The 19,911-nt window shown below is 48.2% G+C and overlaps 1 protein-coding gene across 5 annotated transcripts; it reads right to left on the bottom strand.

The window, feature by feature from the left end:
• Positions 1-236: 236 nt before the first annotated feature.
• RAD51D (RAD51 paralog D) lies at positions 237-19,396 on the bottom strand. Of its 5 annotated transcripts, XR_002518059.2 has the most exons (12): positions 19,051-19,392; positions 18,629-18,690; positions 18,024-18,142; positions 8,444-8,525; positions 8,065-8,199; positions 7,463-7,558; positions 4,409-4,502; positions 4,212-4,302; positions 4,012-4,082; positions 1,667-1,831; positions 1,260-1,496; positions 237-1,153 (listed from the first exon to the last, which is right to left on the bottom strand). XR_002518059.2 is itself a non-coding variant. In XM_021928931.2 (11 exons), exons 1-11 carry the CDS (start codon positions 19,130-19,132, stop codon positions 1,423-1,425), a joined length of 1,071 nt encoding a protein of 356 aa, XP_021784623.2. In that variant the 5' UTR covers positions 19,133-19,392; the 3' UTR covers positions 237-1,422. The 5 variants fall into 5 exon arrangements, 4 of the variants coding, with proteins under 4 accessions (XP_021784623.2, XP_021784624.2, XP_009188371.2 ...); XM_021928931.2 differs by having other exon boundaries at positions 237-1,496; XM_021928932.2 differs by lacking the exon at positions 8,065-8,199 and having other exon boundaries at positions 237-1,496; positions 19,051-19,396.
• Positions 19,397-19,911: the final 515 nt, after the last annotated feature.

The raw sequence follows: 19,911 nt of genomic DNA on the forward strand, positions 1-19,911 counted from the left end.
GGCTTAGGCTTACCAACCCTGTCCTCAATCCAACCCTGGTGCCAGTTTGCCACTCCTTCCCAATCCTCCATGGTTCTATCCCTGCTGCATTCATCACCTCTAAATGTCATTACTTTCTGAGTGTAACTCTGACCTTCCTTTCCTGCAGCCAAGACATAACTGATTAATTACACAACAGGCTCTCTAACCAAGAAAGACGACCTTCCTTTAAAAGATGTGGCCAGTAAACAATCCTGATCATTTCTCTACTTTTCCTTTTATTTTCCATTCCCTGGTGTCCTCCTCCCCTCCCAGCCAGGGTCATGGCTCTCAGATGGATGGCCACAGTGCTGGTAAAAGACAGGGGGATTATTTCATACACTAGGGTACTAGCTGTGGTACAGCTGGCAGGAAGAGAGGTGTAATTATATTGCCTCTTGGAGCCACCAGCAATGAATTTCTGCATAAAGGACTAGATTTGCCATGTATTATTTACGTCAGCATCAATTTTCCCAGCTGGCTCTATTTACTGTGCAAATTCTCCTCTGCCTGTTTATGGGCAAGGCACCTCTGAACCCCATGGTTCAGCACCTCTGGTTACGCTGTACTGTGGAGGGGCCCCACAGGGCACCATGCATATTAAACGAGTGGCCGGATTCACCAGGGAGTGGTGCAGGTCATATCCTCCCTTTCTGTTAAATTATATCCCTGGGACTGCAGCGAGCCCACACGTTCTCAGCTAGTCACGGTGAGGCATGCAGGTCTGAAACCAAATCAGCAAGAGGAAAGGAGGAATAAACTGTTCTTTGGGCCTCACTGGGGGGAAACTGAAAAACAACCTTCTAAGGGGAAATCAGGTGGCTCTGGGGCTTGGGGAATTGCCTTTTTATATTTTTAAGAGCAAAACAGAGATAAGGAAGAGTATTTCATTTATAAGCTTATTTCCACTCAGTAACTCAGAGACAGAGCTAAGGAAGAGTGGGCCCCCATTTAACAAATGGAAAGGCAGAGACAAAAAAAAAGCAGCAGCAGCAAAGGCAAGTTAGAGGCTTTCCCGGCTTCGCCACTGTGCTAGGAGGGAGCACAGGACACAATGGGGATGCACAGGGTTATCCATCCAGTCGCCAGCATGCCTCTTCCGAGATGCTCCCAGCCAGGGTGAACTTGGTTTCCACTGGAAACATACACGTCAGAAATAAGGGAAGGAAATACGGCACCAGTGTGAATTTCTGGGTCCTCACACTGCAGCATCCTCTTTCGCCTGTGGTTTATATGCTTACAGAGAGTGAGGCCAAGGAACCCAAGATGTCTTTTCTGGCCAGCCTGAGAACTTCTGTAGTCACCAGTGCCAGGTGGCAGTAAACAGCAGGCACTGGGAAGAAAAGTTGGGAGGGGTCCCTAATGCTTCCCTGTTTCCCAAACAACAGCACGGGTCATGTCTGATCATCCTGTAATGTGGCGCTCTGCTCTGAGGTCCCCCAGGTCCCAATGTCTACCATCTCCTGGAAACCTGTTGGCTGGAAGAAGAAATAGGAAGGAGTAAGTGGAGTTAAGCAACCCAAGTGGGTAGCTTCTTTAGTTGCAAGGTTTCAGCCTCTAAAGAGTTCTTCTCGAAGACATCTGTGGGTATGGAAACCACCACCCTCCAGGGCCCAAGGTTACTGGTATCTTCCTGGGGTTGGCTCACCTGTCGGGGAGATTTGGTGAGACACGCCATGCGCCGGCCAGCTGATGCTCCTGCTCCCTCGATGGTGTCCAGGAGAATCCGAGTGCTGGGCACAAAGCTCCAGGAGCGTCCAAGGGCAGGTTTTAGCCTCCCGCTGTCCCTGTCTCGAGTTATGTGGTTGGTCACCTGCAGCAGAAACAGACTTACAGATCCATAATGCTAGTATATCTGTTACTACTGCTTCATTTTACAGTGAGGAAAACAGAGGCCTAGCACAGAGAAATAACTTCCCCAAAGTTACAAAGCCTAATGGCAGGTCTGGAACTAGAACCTGGGCCTCCTGACTTGTGCCCTGCTCTTTCCACTAAATCTCGATGCCTCAGGTTTGACCCAAACCAGAAGGCAATGGGGCACATGTCGCCATGTTGTCCAGGCTGGTCTCAAACTCTTGAGCTCATGCAGTCCACCAGCCTCAGCCTCCCAAAGTGCTAGGATTACAAGCGTGGGCCACCACGCCCGGCCACTCAGTCTTTAAAAGGAAGGAAATTCTGACACATGTTACCAAGTGGATGAACCTTCAGGACATTATGCTAAGTGAAATACGCCAGTCACAAAAAGTAAATACCATATGATTCCATGTATGTGAGGTTCCTAGAGTCGTCAAAAAGCATAGATACAGAAAGTAGACTGGTGGTTGTCAGGGGCTGGGGAAGGGGGAAATGAGTTATTTTTAATGGGTACAGAGTTTCAGTTTTACAAGGTGAAGAGTTATAGAGATGGATGGTAGTGATGGTTGTATAACGTCATGAATGTATTTAACACCACCGAACTGTATACCTTAAAATAGTTAAGGTAGTAAATTTTATGTTATATGTATTTTACCACAATAAGAGAAGTTGGAAAAAATATATAGCTGCTAAAAATTACATTTGTAAAAAAAATATTTTAAAACATAGGAAATGGACTCAGATGGTATTTTTTGTGTTGTTGTTTTGGTTTGTTTTTGAGATGAGGTTTTGCTCTGTTGCCCAGGCTGGAGTGCAGTGGCATTATCACAGCTCACTGCAGCCTAGACCTCCCAGGCTCAAGCAATTTTCCTGCCACCGAGGCCACCTAGTTTTTCTATTTTTTGTAGAGGTGGGGTTTTTCCATGTTGCCCAGGCTAGTCTCGAACTCCTGGGCTCAAGTGATCCACCAGCCTTGGCTTCTCAAAGTGCTGGGATTACAAGCATAAACCACTGCACCTGGCCTATTTTTTTTTTTTTTTGATGAGGTTAGTTTAGTTAAAAAGCTGGTTAAGAGTGGGCTCACACCTGTAATACCAACATTTTGGGAGGCTGAGGCGGGTGGATTGCTTGAGCCCAGGAGGTCGAGCTGCAGTGAGCTGTGATTGTGCCCCTGCACTCCAGCCTGGGCAACAGAATAAAACTCTATCTCAAAAAAAAAAAAAAAAGGCCGGGCGCGGTGGCTCAAGCCTGTAATCCCAGCACTTTGGGAGGCCGAGACGGGCGGATCACGAGGTCAGGAGATCAAGACCATCCTGGCTAACACGGTGAAACCCCATCTCTACTAAAAAATACAAAAAAAAAAACTAGCCGGGCGAGGTGGCGGGCGCCTGTAGTCCCAGCTACTCGGGAGGCTGAGGCAGGAGAATGGCGTAAATCCGGGAGGCGGAGCTTGCAGTGAGCTGAGATCCGGCCACTGCACTCCAGCCTGGGCGACAGAGCCAGACTCCCTCTCAAAAAAAAAAAAAAAAGAAGAAGAAAGTTGACTAAAAGTATAAGTAAATATGTAGAAAAAGTATTGTATGGAGATATGTAAAAATATCAATATGGTTTCTGTGGATGTGGAGATTGATGACAAATTTGAATCTTATATTTATTTTTTATCTTTTCTATGAGAAGCATGCAGACTTTAAAAAAACTACCTCATAAGCAGAAAAAGTTACTTCAATAGCAAAAAGATCCATTTATATGAAGTTCTGGAAAAGGCCAAACTATTGGGATGGAAAACAGATCAGTGGTTGCCTGGGCCTGGGGAACCTTTTGGTGGGGTCACAAGACTGGATACAACTATATCCATTAGTCAAACTTCAGACAAGGAGAAAGGTACTCTATGTAAATTATACCTCAATAAACCTTTCTAAAAAGAAAAAATGTAGGAACAAAACAAAACAAAACAAAACAACAAGACAATTCCTGATTCCCTTAGCTATTTATGGTGCAAAGCTGTAGCTGACCCAGGGAAGCTGGAATATGTCCCTTTCCTAAAGGGCCACTTTGGGGGTTCAGAAGCTGACATTTAAGGGAAATAAAGAGCTAGCAATAACTAGAAATCAAGTTCATTGGCCCAGTCTGCTTCCTCACCACCACTGCCATGCCAAGGTCCCGGGCCAGGGTCTTCAGCTCTCGGGCCAGCTGCATCATCAAGGCCAAGCCTGCAGAAGGAGGAGAAGCAAAGAGGCAGGGCAGTGGAAAACCAGGGACGGGGCTGGCCAGAGACCAGACTCCAGAGCTGGGAGGCGAGGTCACGTTCCACTGGCCCCAGGCTCTGCCACATGACTCACCTTCCCTCTGCTGACCTCCCAGAAGTGGGGAGACCACCGCAGTGACCGAGTCCACCACCACCACCTTCATAGTTCCTGAAGAACCAGTCACCTGAAGGAATGTAAGGGAAGCACTCATGAACCTGTCGGCCTCTAGGACACATTACAGGACAAGCTTGCTCTTCTATCTAAAACTAGTAAGAAATAGTCCCCCTCATCCCAAATACAGCAGGCTGCACGGGCATCACAGAATGTCATCAGCAGCAATGTCTCCCTCGTCCCATTGGTATGTATAACAGACTTCAGTGAAGACTTGGGTAGAAAGAAAGGGTTTAAATCACAGCACATCAAAACTACACTAAAGTGGCCAGGAGCAGTGGTTCACGCCTGTAATCCCAGCACTTTGGGAGGCCAAGGCAGCAGATCACTTGAGGTCAGGAGTTCGAGACCAGCCTGGCCAACATGGTGAAACCCCATCTCCACTAAACATACAAAAATTAGCCGGGTGTGGTGGTGCACACCTGTAATCCCAGCTACTTAGGAGGCTGAGGCATGACAGTCGCTTGAACCCAGGAGGCAGAGGTTGCAGTTAGCTGAGATCATGCCATTGCACTACAGCCTGGGTGACAGAGCAAGACTTAGGGAATTTATTTGGAGGCATTTTAGATATGGAAGATGAGGACTGGAGGCATGATCTAGAAGGAGACAGTGAAGTAAAGAGAAGGCTAAACTCTTCAGCCAAGGAAGTTAGGAATTTGAGGTCAGTAGTTAGCAGGACAGGGGAAAGAAAGGGAGTTGGGCCGGGTGCGGTGGCTCAAGCCTGTAATCCCAGCACTTGGGAGGTCAGACGGCAGATCACTTAGGTCAAGAGACTGAGACCATTCCAGCTAACACGGTGAAACCCTGCCTCTACTAAAAAAATGGCAAAAAAAACTAGCCGGTGAGGTGATGGTGCCTGTAGTCCCAGCTACCGGGAGGCCGAGGCAGGAGAATGGCGAACCCGGGAGGTGGAGCTTGCAGAGCTGAGATCCGCCACTGCATCCCAGCCTGGGCGACAGAGCGAGACTGGCCTCAAAAAAAAAGAGGCCGGAGGGCCTTACCACCATGGTGGGAGGCTGGACACAGGAGAGAGATGGCTGCTGAGAGATCCATGACCAGAGGTCTCAGTACTCTACATGGGGCTTTCTGAAATTTGATGACTTTAGGGTAGTGTAGTTTTCAGTTAATTTTTTTTTTTTTTGAGACAGTCTTGCCTCTGTCGCTTCAGGCTGGAGCATCCTTGTCTGCAACCCCCGGCCCTGTTCGCTGATTCTCCCGTTCACGCCCCAGGCATCCACCACACTGCCAATTTTTAATTTTAGCAGATGGTTTTACCACTGGCCAGGCTGGTCTTGAAATCCTGGCTTCAAGTGATCTGGCCACCTTGGCCTCCCAAAATGCCGGAATTACAGGCATGAGCCACCATGCCTGGCCTGGTGCCATCTTTCTGACCATAATTTTCTGTCTTTACACAAGAAGGAGCATCCTCCTGGTTTCCCTGGACTTAAACTGTTTTTGATGCTTCTTTTGTCTTCTCCCTTACTTCTTATATCCTGATTCTGGTTCTTTTTCTTTTCTTTTCTTCCTGTCTTTCTTTCTCTCTCTCTCTTTCTTTCCTTTCTTTCTTTATTTCTTTCTTTCCTTTCTTTTCTTTTCTTTCTTTCCCTCCCTCCCTTCCTTCCTTCCTTCCTTTTCTTTTTTCAGGGTCTTGTTATGTTGCCCAGGCTGGTCTTGAACTCCTGGGCTCAAGCGATCCTCCTGCCTTGGCCTTCCAAAACATTGGGATTATAAGTGTGAGCCACCGCTCCCAGCCTCAGATTCTTAACCCCTAGAAACTGTGAGATAAAAAATACATGTCTTAAGCCACTAAGGTTTTAGTAACTTATTATGCAGTAATAGAAGATATACCATCTAATGGTCCTACAGTAAAAAAATACAGTCTTCTGATCTGGAATTGAGAGATTTGGGCTATACGATTAGTTCTTGTCCTAAATATGTGGTCAATTTTGGTCAACTCACTTCACTTCTCTGGCCTTCACTCTTCTCATCTCTAAAAGTGAGATCAGCACTACTCAGCATCATGTCTCAACAAACTGGTGGGTCATAACCCGCTATGACTTCTGAGAAAAGTATTTGTTCAACATTTTTTTTTTTTTTTAAAGACGGGGTCTAGCTGTGCTGCCCAGGGTAAGGTACAGTGGCATGATCATAGCTCACTGCAACCTCCAACTCCTGGGCTCAAGCAATCCTCCCATCTCAGCCTCTGGAGTCATTAGGATTACAGGTGTGGGCCACCACTTCCAGCTTGTTCAACTATTATATGTTCTAAAGTTTGTAAAAATCGTCGACTTTATATATAGTTGCAGGGATGCCTGTGCGAACATGTCATGCTTTGGGGTGAGAGAAAAAGTTTGAGATGAACTATTCTATCTTTAAGGTATCCTCCACATCTAGTCATTTATAAATCAGTGCACCAAATCTTGTCTAAGCACCCAACATGAATAGCAAAGTACCAACCCAAATGCCATTCTAAATCCTCCCCGTTAAGACGACTCTGAATGTGTTCGGGCACTGGGCAGAAATCTGACTTCAGGGATGGTGGGCCCAGGCCTTAGTCCAAGATACACACATAACTCCATTTTGGCCAACTAGATGTAAGGGGAAGAGGGACATATTAGTGGGCTCTGGAGAAAGATTCTTCATCCCTGATAAAAGGGAGGAGGTACAGAAAAGAACCATCTATCTTTTACTGCCTTGAATATGGATGTGGATGTGTGAAGACAAGATACTTGGAGCTTCCGCAGCCTCTTTGCAACCGTGAGGGGAAGAACAAGAAAATCAGAGACACCAACTGTTGCCCTGATAGCATGGACCTGCTAACCTCCAACTCATGTGACATAATTAAATGTCCTCAAGGTTCAAGTCTCTGTCAGACAACCTCTATTACTTGGCAGCTAAAAGTATTCCTCACTCACCTAGTGGGGAATGCAGAGATAAATATGACATGATACTTCCATTCAGGGGGCTTTACTGTTCAGCAGGGAAGATGAACATGTAAACAATGAGGTATGTGATTTAGGCGCTTGGGAATTCCATCCTGGGAGTAGCAAGCATAGTTGGAGTCACCAAATTGCACATCTGCATTTCCAAACAGTCTGTAGTAGGACACCTGCCCACAGAGATAGCACCTGGCAAGCTGAGTTAAGCAAGGAGGGGCAGAACAGCAGGCTCACCTGCTGGGCCACAGTGCCTCGGAGCTCCTGCAGCACATCCAGCATCTGGAAGATGTCAAACGCATGCACCACCTGGATCCTCTGGAGAGCTTCTGCCTGAAGGGGTGGAAAAGAGAAGCAAGGGCTTTGGATAAGAGGGAGTAGGGGGTCGAGGTAAGGCTGAGAAGGAAGAGGCACCTGGATGCAAGGATTCAGGTCCAGGGTGGCAAATGAGCTTTGTCTAATGGGCCAGTTGTCATGGTGGTGGCTGCCTAGGTGCTGAGCTGTAAAGTACTCAAACTCAGGAGGAAAGAGGGATATGACTGATTAGTGATGCTTCTCATGGGCGAGAAATGGACTGGAAACACAAAGCTCGGTGTTTGCCAGCCCTGGTTTAGGGCATGCACAGAGCTGGGAGGGTTTCCTGGAAGAATCGGTGTGAGTAGCATCCCAAATAGGATGATGGTATCAACAGGGGTGGCTTAAGGAATACGGGATGTATTAACAGAACAGCAAGTTTGAAGGCAAGGAATGACTATTCAACCCAAATTCTTACAATGTTAAGGGGTAATGGGGTTTTCTTGTGTCAGAATCTCAATGGAACCCAGCATCCTGCCCCTTACCTGTTCCTCCTCATCCTGGGTTTTAGTCTGAAGCAGCTGGAGGAGGCGGGAAGCTGTCAGCCCTCCATTAGAATCTACATATAGGATGTTTTGCTGCAGGCCATGGGCCACATTTGCTGCCACACATAGACATACCTAGGGGTGGGGGCATTGGATGAACTTGACACTTCAGAGAGGGTCCAGAATGGGAGCTCCCCACCAAACCTTGCCCAGATTCCAGCAACACAAATGCGCTGAGTCCAAGCCCCATTCCTCATCACCCATCTTCTCTCTGTTGGGCTCTGAACTCATCAGTATGCTGAAGCTCCCCCAGGGATCCTGGGCTATGCATCTACCACCCTCACCCTCAAATCCTCCTGACTGCTGGCCTCACATGTACCTGAGTTTTGCCGCTACCTGGGCCTCCTACAATTTCAGTCACTTCTCCAGTATAAAGACCAGCATCAAGCAGTTTGTCCAGGCTGATGGCAAAAAAGAAGAAAATCAACACAAGAGGTTAGTAGGAAGAGAGGGGAAAAGGTACCAAGAAGAAAAGTAAGACATTCCTTTCAAGCACTGGTTCTGTCTTTGAACATCACTGGCTAGGAGGCTTCTGATGTTTTCTTCTGGGAAAGTGGGAATGCCCAAATGTTCCTTCTCTGGTCTCTCTTCATCCCTCCATTCTTAAAGATCAGCTTTCCAGAGAGGCCTCTTCACCCCATCAGAAGGTCCTCCTTTCATTTTTTCATCTCAGGCCCTGTGGGTTTCCTTTTTTTTTTTTTGAAATGGAGTCTCTCTCTGTTGTCCAGGCTGGAGTGCTGGAGAGCAGTGGCATGATCTCTACTCACTGCAAACTCCACCTCCCAGGCTCAAGTGATTCCCCTGCCTCAGCCTCCCAAGTAGCTGGGATTACAGACGCCCGCTACTATCCCTGACTAATTTTTTAAATTAGAGGTGGGGTTTCACCATGTTGGCCAGGCTGGTCTCAAACTCCTGACCTCAAGTGATCCACCCGCCTCGGCTTCCCACAGTGCTGCAATTACAGGCGTAAGCCACCAGGCCCAGCCGTTTGTGGGTTTCCTCGATAGCATTTCCCAAAATTTGTGTTTTTGTTTTGTTTTGTTTTTAAAAAAACTTTGATGGTGGCATGCACCTGTAGTCCTAGCTACTTGAGAGGCAGAGGCAGGAGAATCGCTTGAACCCAGGAGGCGGAGGTTGCAGTGAGCCAAGATCGCACCACTGCACTCCAGCCTGTTGACAGAGCAAGACTCCATCTCAAAAAACAAAACAAAACAAAACAACAAAAAAACCAACTTTGAGATAATTATAGATTCCCAGGAAGTTGCAAAAAGTCCATGAACCCTTCACCTGGTTTCCCTTAATAATAACAATTGTACTACAAAATGTATTGTACTAGTCAGGGGCCTATAGTCCCAGTTACTTGGGAAGCTAAGGTGAGAGGATCACTTGAGTCCAGGAGTTCAAGTCTAGACCAGGCAACATAGCAAGACCCTTTTCTCCTTAAAAAAAAAAAAGAAAGTACTATAGTATATCACAAGTAGCAAACTGATGTTGGTACTATCCACAGAGCTTATTCAGATTTCACCAATGTTCCTAGCATTCAAGCACGTATGATGTGTCTAGTTCTGTGCCATTTTATCACATATGTAGATTTACACAACCGCTATAATCAAGATACAGAACATTTCCATCACTATAAGTCATCCTCCTGCTACTCTTTTATAGCTACATTCCTCCCAGTCACCCCAATCCCGAACCCCTGACAACCACTAATCTCTATTATGTTATTTCAAGAACAAAGTTATGTACATAGAATTATACACTATGTAACCTTTGTGATTGGCTTTTTTTTTCTTTTTTTTTTTTTTTTTGAGACGGAGTTTCGGAGTTTTACTCTGTTGCCCAGGATGGAGTGCAATGGCACGATCTCGACTCACCGCAACCTCCACCTCCCGGGTTCAAGCAATTCTCCTGCCTCAGCCTCCCGAGTAGCTGGGATTACAGGCATATGCCACCATATCCAGCTAATTTTGTATTTTTAGCAAAGACGAGGTTTCTCCATATTGGTCAGGCTGGTCTTGAACTCCCAACCTCAGGTGATCAACCAGCCTTGGCCCCCCAAAGTGCTGGGATTACAGGCATAAGCCACTGCACCTGGCATTTTTTTTTTTTTTTTGAGATAGGGTCTCACATCTCACTGTGTCACCCAGGCTAGAATTCAGTGGCATGATCACAGCTCACTGCAACCTTGACCTCCCAGGCTGAGGTGATTCTCCCACATCAGCTCCCAAGTAGCTGGGACTACAGGCATGTGCCACCACACCCAGCCAACTTTTGTATTTTTTTGGTAGAGACAGGGTTTTTGCCACGTTGCCCAGGCCAGTTTTGAACTCCTGGGCTCAAGCAATCCAACCACCTCAGCCTCTCAAAGTGCTGGGACTACAGGTGTGAGGCAGCCCTTGCCCATTTTCTAATTGAATTGTTTGATTTTTTGCTGTTGGGTTTTAGGAATTCTTTCTCCATTCTAGATACAAGTCCTTTGTTGAATACATGGCTTGCAACTATTATTCCCATTCTGTACTTCTCTTTTCATTCTGTTTTGTGCAGCAAAAGTTTTTAATTTTGATTAGGCCCAATTAATCAAAAATTTTTTCATGGATCATACTTTTGGTGTCAAATCTAAGAACACTTTGCCTAGACTTTCTCCTGTTTTGTTCTAAAAAATTACACAATTTGGTTTTACATTAAAGTCCATGATCCATTTTCAGTCAATTTTTATATAAGGTATAAGGTTTAGGTTTATTATTGCATATTTTTAACCTACGATGTCCAATAGCCCCAGCACCCTTTGTTCAAAGGCTGTCTTTCCTCCATCACATTGTTTTTGTACCTTTGTCAAAAATCAATTGTGTGTAATCCCAGCATTTTGGGAGGCTGAGGCGAGAGGATTGCTTGAGCCCAGGAGTTCGAGGCCAGCCTGGGCAACATAGTGAAACCCTGTCTCCACAAAAAAATACAAATAGGCTGGGCGCGGTGGCTCATGCCTGTAATCCCAGCACTTTGGGAGGCCTAGGCGGTCGGGTTACCTGAAGTCAGGAGTTCGAGACCAGCCTGGCCAACATGGTGAAACCCCATCTCTACTAAAATACAGAATTAGCTGGGCGTGGTGGCATGCACCTGTAATCCTAGCTACTCGAGAGGTAGAGGCAGATGAATCAAACCCGGGAGGCGGGGGTTGCAGTGAGCTGAGATCATGCCATTGCACTCCAGCCTGGGCAAAAAGAGAGAAACTCCAGCCGGGCACGTTGACTCATGCCTGTAATCCCAGCACTTTGGGAGGCCAAGGCGGGTGGATCACCTGAGGTCAGGAGTTCAAGACCAGCCTGACCAATATGGAGAAACCCCGTCTCTACTAAAAATACAAAAAAAATTAGCTAGGCCTGGTGGTGTGTGCCTGTAGAATTGCTTGAACCCGGGGGGCGGAGGTTGCGGTGAGCCGAGATCACGCCATTGCACTCCAGGTCAGGCAACAAGAGTGAAACTCCATCTCAAAACAAAAAAAGAGAGAGAGAAATTCCGTCTAAAAAAAAAAAAACAAATACAAATACAAATAACCAGGCATGGTGTCCCATACCTGTAGTCCCAGCTACTTGGGAGGCTTGGGGTGGAAGGATTGCCTGAGCCCAGGGAGGTCAAGGCTGCAGTGAGCTGTAATAGCACCAGTACCCTCCATCCTGGGTGACAGAGCAAGACCCTGTCTCCAAAAAAAAAAAAAAAAAAAAAAAAAATTAGTTGTATATACTTGTGGAGGTCTATTTCTGGGTTCTCTACTCTGTTCCATTGATCTGTGTCCATCTGTCCCTTGGCCAATACCACACTAGGCTTAACTGTGTAGCTATATAGCAAGTCTTAACCCTGGGTAGACTGATTCCTCCAACTGTCCTTTTTCCAAATTGTTTTAGCTAATCTAGGTAAAATTGGTCTTTCCGTAATTATTAGAATAAGCTTGCCTATGTCTACAAAAAAAAAAAAAAAAACCCTTGCTGGGATTTTAATAGAAATTGCATTAAATTACAGATCAACTTGGGGACAATTGAAATCTTCATTATGTTCAGTTTCTCAATCCATGAACAAAGTACATGTCATCCATTTATCTGAGTCATCTTTGATCTCTTTCATCAGCAATTTAAAATTTTTCAGCAGGCAGATTCTACACATGCTTTGTTAGACTTATACCCAAGTATTTCATTTTCTCCGAAGCAACTATAAATGGTATTGTGTTTTTGTTTGTTTGTTTTGTTTTTTTTTTGAGACAGTTTCACTCTGTCACCCAGGCTGAAGTGCAGTGGCGCAATATCTGCTCACTGCAACTTTCGCCTCCCAGATTCAAGTGATTCTCCTGTCTCAGCCTCCCAAGTAGCTGGGATTACAGCCACCCACCACCACGCCCAGCTAATTTTTGTATTTTTAGTAGAGACCAGGTTTCACCATGTTGGCCAGGCTGGTCTCAAACTCCTGACATCAGGTGATCCACTTGCCTCAGGCTCCCAAAGTGCTGGGATTACAGGCATGAGCCACTGCAGCTGGCCAATAAATGGTAGTGTTTTTTATTTTAGTTTCAACATGTTCATTGTGAGTAGAGAAATGCAGTTGATTTGTATGTGTTGATCTTGTATCCTCACTAGTCCTAGGGGTTTGTCATTATTTTTTATTTGCTTGTTTTTGTTTGTCTTGGTCATCTAGCTGAGAGCTCTATGGGGCAAGGACTGGGTCCTATCCCTATTGCATCCCCAGCACTAGCACAGTGCCTGAAATACAGGAGGTGCCCAATAATCATTCCAGAAAAATGAGTAATAGAAAGGTGCTATCACTTTTATTTAGCTTCTGTATCATCAACACTGGCTGTGAAAGACTTGGGATAAACCTCATGATATGCCAATTCCTAATCCAGGTTCTGTCCTTCAACCACATGAAACAGGTCACCACCTACCCTCCACGCCCTGCCCTATCTCTGGACTGAAGCTTCTTCCCCACGGCCTGTACCAATGCCTGACCACATGCGTCCCTTTCCTAGCCCTAAAATAACCTTCCCAGGTTCCCGTCCTTGAGATGGTTCTTGAAGACCTCCCATGACCCCTCTGTATACAGCAAGTAGCACTTCAGTAAGCACCTGGTTCATTTTTTCTTTCTTTTTGAGACAGAGTCTCACTCTGTCACCAGGCTGGAGTGCAGTGGTGCGCTCTTGGCTCACTGCAACCTCCGCCTGGTTCGAACAATTATCCTGCCTCAGCTTCCCGAGTAGCTGGGATTACAGCACCCACCACCACACCCGGCTAATTTTTGTATTTTTAGTAGAGACGGGGTTTCGCCATTTTGGCCAGGCGGGTCTCGAACTCCTGACCTCAGGTGATACGCCCATCTCGGCCTCCCAAAGTGCCGGAATTAGAGGCATGAGCCACAGAGCCTGGCCCCCATCCCTTTTAATTCCAGGGACCCCCACGATTATACCCACAGGTTCCTACCAGTCAAAACATTCTGGTTACCACTCTAGCCCTGTGGCTTCTTGAGATAATTGTGCTCACCCCGTCTCTGTTTAATAAGCATCCAGCCTCTGCCACTCCTGATTCCATTCATCCCATTGAGATCAAGGGAACCCCAGTGTGGTCCCCTGACTAGGTGCATCAGCAACCTTTAAGGAATAGCTAGAAATGCAAATTCACAGCTCCCCTCCCCGAGACCTACTGAATCAGAAACTCTGGGAATGCAGCCCACACTTGAAACTTGGGTTTCAACAAGGCCTCCAGGTGATTTTGATGCACGCTCGAGTTTCAGAACCATTAGACTAGAGTAGTTAGTCTTAATCCTGCCTGCACATTAAAGTCAGAGGAGTTTTTTTAAAAAATGCCTATATCAGCAGTACCCAAAGTTGTCTGCACTTTGGATTCACCTGGGAGCTTCAAAAAAAATACTGATGCCTGGCCAGGCATGGTGGCTCCTACCTGTCATCTCAGCACTTTGGGAGGCTGAGGTAGGAGGATTGCTTGAGCCCAGGAATTTGAGATCAGTCTGGACAACATAGCAAGACCCCTGTCTCTACCAAAAAAAAAAAAAAAAATCTTTTTAATTAGCCAGGCATGATGGTGAGCACCTGTAGTCCCTGCTACTTGGAAGGCTGAGGCAGGAGGACTGCTTGAGTCCAGGAGTTCAAGGCTGCGGTGAGCTATGATTGTGCACCCCTGCACTCCTGCCTGGGGAACACAGCAAGACCCTGTCTCTAAAAAACAAATTAAAAAATTAAACAATACTGATGCCTGTGTCCCACTCACAGTGAATGAGATTAATTAGTCTGGGGGAGTCTTGGACTTTATAATATTTAAAAGAGTCCTTAGGTGATTCCAATGGGCACACAAGTTTGGGAACCACTGGCCTAGACTAATTAAGTTAGAATTTCTAGAGTTGGGACCAGAGCACGAATCTCTCTCTTGAAGTTTCCCAGATGAATTCCAACATGCAGCTGGGGTTGAACAACTGGTGCTGACTCTAGTCAAGAATCAACCACATCCTTGGCTGTGAAGATCAGTCTGTATAAGCTATTCCCAAATCCCCTTCTAGCCAGCTTCTCACCTGAGTTTCCATTCCATGCCTCTCCTACTGCCCAGAGGAACTTCCTACCAATATGTCCCTATCACCTCTAACTCCGCATGTCAATAGGGAGAGACCCCTGTCTTGCCCCGTAAAGCAGAAGTACACCTGGGTTTTACCACTGACTAGAATACAGGTATTTCTGGGACTTACCCTCTGCCTTTCCCTCTGAACTGCCTTTTAGCCATTCTTTCAGTCATCCATTCACACACCACCTCAATGCCTCATACTTCCTGAGTCTTATTCTAAAATGAGGGGACTCTGGGATGAACAGACCTAGCTCTGGCCTGTAAGGAATAATCAATCTCCCTCATCAACATAGCTTTTCCCAAGGTACATTACACGCTATAACACCCTGTAAGGAATCACTGCACCTCAGCACTAAAGGCTCTGAGGCAGCCTACAACAGAGAAACCTGTTTAATTTGGATTAGTCAGGCATTTCTCAAACTTTTGACTACAGAACTCCCCTCCTCCCAAGTTTTAAAGTTACACCATTAACTGTCCATAGCACACCGTTAGAAAGGCTAGAGACCGGGCACAGTAGCTCACGCCTGTAATCCCAGCACTCTGAGAGGCCAAGGCGGGCAGATCACGAGGTCAGAAGATCGAGACCATCCTGGCCAACATGGCGAAAGCCGATCACTACTAAAAATACAAAAAATTAGCCAGGTGTGGTGGCATGCACCTGTCGTCCCAGCTACTCGGGAGGCTGAGGCAGGAGAATCACTTGAACCTGGGAGGCGGAGGTTGCAGTAAGCTGAGATCGCGTCACTGTACTCCAGCCTGGTGACAGAGTGAAACTCAGTCAGGAAGGAAAGAGAGGAGAGGGGAGGGGAGGGGAGGGGCTAGAAACCTGGTGAGTCAGCTTTGATTCTTCATAATATATTCCTCCTGGTAGTAGGCCTTGTCACAGTTCCTCTTCAACAGGTCTCCCACTAGGACCAACAGGTCCTAGATTGGACTCACACACCCCGGGCCAGCACTGCTAGGGCCCTGCTTGGCCTCTGCCACCCTTCCACCCTGCACACCTCTACCCCACTGCCTATAACCCTGCTTTCACAATGGCCTCCCGCTTCCAGGGAGGCAGCCCGGCAGATGAGTTAAGAGCCGCATTCTTAGACTTAGGAGTGTGACAGGCATGACCTTAAATAACTGGTCTGCCGTTTGCTAACTGCACGATCTTGAGCAAGTCATTTAACCTGAGTCCCAATTTCTTTGCCTTTAGAATGATGATTTATTTATTAATTTTTATTTTTTTTTTTTTTTTTTTTGAGACAGAGTCTGCTCTGTTACCCAGGCTGGAGCAAGCGGTGCAACTGCTCACTGCAAGCTCCACCTCCAGGGTTCAGATATCTTCCTGCTCAGCCTCCTGAGTAGTTGGATTCGCATCGCCGCCCGCTTCAATTACATGCCCGGTTACCTTTCGTGTTTTTTCCTTTGCACGAAGTTCGCTCTGCCCGCGTTTGATGGTTTAATCAGCTCACTGCCCGCCTCCCGGTCATCTTCCTGGCGGCTGGTTCAGTAGTCACCCGTCTGGCCAGCTCTTTTCAGCTTTGCACGTTCACCGCACGTCAGCCACCGGTCCCCATCCCAGACCACCGGGACCAGTTTCCCAACACCATCAAACAGTAACATGTTCATTGGTGGTTGTGATGAATAAATGAAATAATGTACCGTGAAGCGCTCAGTGCAGTGCCTCGTTCATAGAAAGCATTCAGCGAAAGTCCATCTGTTCCTCCATGCCCAAGTTCTGCCTTCTTCAGAGCATTCCTGAACCCACTCCACGATCACCCTGCAGGGACCTGAGGCTGCTGCAATCCTCCCAGCTTACCATTTGAGTGCGCCCTCCATATCTGTTGGATTTATAAACTCCCTAAGCCCAAGGCCAATCGGCTTCCTGTTCACCACTTCCTCCTCACCGCTGCCTCCCTCGGTGCTTACACCTCTCTTGTATTCACTTGCTTTTCCCCTACACCCAACTAGAGGCCTTAAGGGCAGGGGCCTTGCCTCATTTGTGTGTATCATCTGCCCGTACCAAGCACCCAGCAGGCCCTTAGCCAGTGCTTGATGGATCACAGACTCAGACCCCCAACCAGGGAAAGCAAGCACCATGCTGCATGAACCCTGCCAAGAGAATGTGTTAAGGAAACAGAAAGGGCCAAACCAATCCAAAGACGTTTGTGGTGGCAATTATTCATCAATTTCTGAACAAATGGACCAGGAAAAAGGTCAAGACTCACTTGGTCAGCAAACGTCTGTCGTCTTTGCAACTCTTCCCCAACCCACCAAACAACGTGGCAGAATATAACTGCTCCTTTGTTTTGAGACAGAGTCTCGCTCTGTCACCAAGGCTGGAGTGCAGTGGTGCGATCTCAGCTTTCTGCAACCTCCACCTCCCAGCTTCAAGCGATTCTCCTGCCGCAGCCTCCCAAGTAGCTGGGACTACAGGTGCCTGCCACCACGCCTGACTAATTTTTGTATTTTTAGTGGAGACAGGATTTCATCATTTTGGGCAGGCAGGCAGGCCAGGCAGGTCTCAAACTCCTGGCCTCCAGTGATCTGCCACCTCAGCCTCCCAAAGTGCTGGGATTACAGGCATGAGCACTGCACCCGGCCTGCAACTCCTCCTTTATCTGAACTCTCCTGTTCCCTACTGCTGCAGATGTGGTGAAGGAACCAAGTTCTGGGCCACATACTCCCGGGCTTGAGCCTCACCTTTGCCACTTGCTCCTCTTAGGTTAAAGTCAACTAAGGTTAATAATCTCTAACTGGCAGAGTCACTGAAGAGATTACCTAGAACATACGGGCTATGCCTGCACATAGTAGGCACTCAATAAATGTTCTCTCTTGCCATATCCTTAAGTAAAACAAGAATTAGGGCCAGAGAAGATGGTGAAAATAATGAGATACTGACATCTTGTGTGATAGGAAAGTGCTTCTCAACCAGAGGTAGTTGTGCCTCCCAGGGGACATTTAGCCATGTCGGGAGACATTTTTGATGGTCACAACTGGAGCAAGGGTGGTGCTACTAGCATCCAGTGGGCAGAGGCCAGGGATGCTGCTACACATCCTACAATGCACAGGACAGCCTCCAACCCCCAACAAATAATTACTTGTCCCTAAATATCAAGTGCCAAGGCTGAGAAACCCATAACCCTGTTATAGGATAAGAACTCAGAAGTCCTGACCCCTTTCCTTCCCATCCATTATTGCTTAAAAAAAAAAACCTCCTGTCTACTCAAGCATCAAAAGCAGAGCTGAGAGGCAGCCCCATCTTCCTGCCTCTCTCCTTCTTCCCCAAGTACACATACAAACCTGCCAATGCCGGTGGACAGGATGGCAGTGGAGGTCTTCAGTTCCTCATAGAGATCAGCGCCATTCAAGGGGAAAGCTGAGAACTGAGCCAGCAGCACCCGCCTCAGGGCAACCAGGGCCTGCCAAAGGGGCCCAGACTGCTCAGCAACGAATTGCCCATAGAAGCTGGCATCCCAGGGTCTCATTCACCCCACTTCTCAATATCGGAGACCCCTCTGCTCCCTTTGGCGTGGGATAGACTTTTGTTGTTGTTTTAGACAGAGTCTCACTCTGTCGCCCAGACTGGAGTGCAGTAGCATGATCTCGGCTCACTGCAACCTCTGCCTCCTGGGCTCAAACCATTCTCTTTCCTCAGCCTCCCGAGTAGCTGGGATTGTAGGCGCCCGCCACCACACCCAGCTAATTTTTGTATTTTTAGTAGAGACGGGGTTTCACCATGTTGGCCAGGGTGGTCTGAAGCTCCTGACTTCTGACTTCAAGTGGCCCGCCCGCCTCGGCCTCCCAAAATGCTGGGATTACAGGCGTGAGCCACCGCGCCCAGCTGGCTTGCGATGGACTTTTAAAGACACTCAGGTTTGGAGTGTGGAGATAGATACGGAGCTCACCTTGTAAGACAAGCCGCATTTCTGAGCTACCTCCTCCAGGTCTGCAGAAACCAGGTCCACCACTGAAAACAAAACACGTATAGCGGATTGGCAGAGAGGCCGGGGCCCTCCCACACTTGGTTCTTCCTCATCTGTCAAATGGCGTGTCAATTCTACCTCTCAGCAGGCCTTCTCAGGAGGCCAGTGTGAAATCACAAAGCTGCAAGAGCCGGAGCGGTGCCCTGCACACAATAGGAATCCTCCACCCTCCTTTAGAGCTTGGCTCCCCCCGCCCACCATTCCTGAGCCTCTCCAGAAGCGTGGCCCTCTAGGAATGGAGGGGAAGCTCCCTGCAGGTATGCCAGGGCAGTGTGCCAGCCCTCGGGGCCTGCCCAGGCTGTGCGCGGCCCGCGCGGCTCTCTGGCACGCGCACACCCGGTCACCTGTCTTGATCCTGCGGCTCCTGAGAAGTTGGATCATCTCCTGGGTGAGGCCAGGGCACAGTCCGACTCTGAGTACGCCCATGTTCCCTGCAGGCCGGAACAGCCCCAAGGAGGACTGCCAGTCACGTGGGCATTCGCGGGGTCCTCTCCAGACGCCCCTCTTCCACCCCTTCCTAGAGGGGACACAGGCGCGCTGGCTGCAGGAGGAGGAAGGAGGGAGGAGGAGGCGGCACCAAGGGTAGGGCTGGGGGTTATCCGCCCTCCCGGGATCCGCCGGGATTCCAGCTCCCAGAGCCCGCCAGCCGGGTCGCGCCGCGCTGCCGCTTCCGGGTTCCAGGCTGGCGCGCGGCGAGGACCTGGCCTGCAGCGCCATCTGCGGGCCGCGCGGGGCAGAGCCGCTGCGCCCCCTACACCCAGCCCGCGGCGCGCCCCTCTCCACCGCCCACGACCCGCTCTGCGCTCAACACGCCACCCACGGCCGCATCCGGCCTCTACGTTCTAACGCAGCACACACACCGGCCTTCTAAAGAGCCTTCTGTGTGCCAATTTCCGTTCCAAACGCTGGGGACAAAATGCGACCCAAGACGACTCGCCTTTACCCCCAGGGAGCTTACCTGTGAGCGAGGGACAGACAATGAAAAGGAATCACAGAAATCACATCATTACAGATTATACGACAGGTGCCAAGAAGCAGCAAAGCACCCAGGGGCACCTGCGTCTGTTTTTCAAAAGTTTGTTTTGTTTTGGTTGATATAGGGTCTCGGTCGGCCGCCCAGGCTGGAGTGCCCTGGTGAGATCTCAGTTCATTGCAGCCTCGACCTCCTGGGTTCAAGCGATCCTCCTGTCTCAGCCTCCTGAGTA

This window comes from Papio anubis, chromosome 17 (genome assembly GCF_008728515.1).
Source record: "Papio anubis isolate 15944 chromosome 17, Panubis1.0, whole genome shotgun sequence".
Classification (NCBI taxonomy): Eukaryota; Metazoa; Chordata; class Mammalia; order Primates; family Cercopithecidae; genus Papio; species Papio anubis.

Excerpts from the sequence above, each read along its gene's own strand:
- RAD51D (XM_021928931.2), bottom strand. The coding sequence starts at position 19,132 with ATGGGCGTACTCAGAGTCGGACTGTGCCCTGGCCTCACCCAGGAGATG. Across the intron at positions 18,691-19,050 it reads GAGCCGCAGGATCAAGACAG|TGGTGGACCTGGTTTCTGCA; the intron begins GTGACCGGGTGT and ends TTTTGTTTTCAG. Across the intron at positions 1,497-1,666 it reads TCACCAAATCTCCCCGACAG|CCAACAGGTTTCCAGGAGAT; the intron begins GTGAGCCAACCC and ends TTCTTCTTCCAG.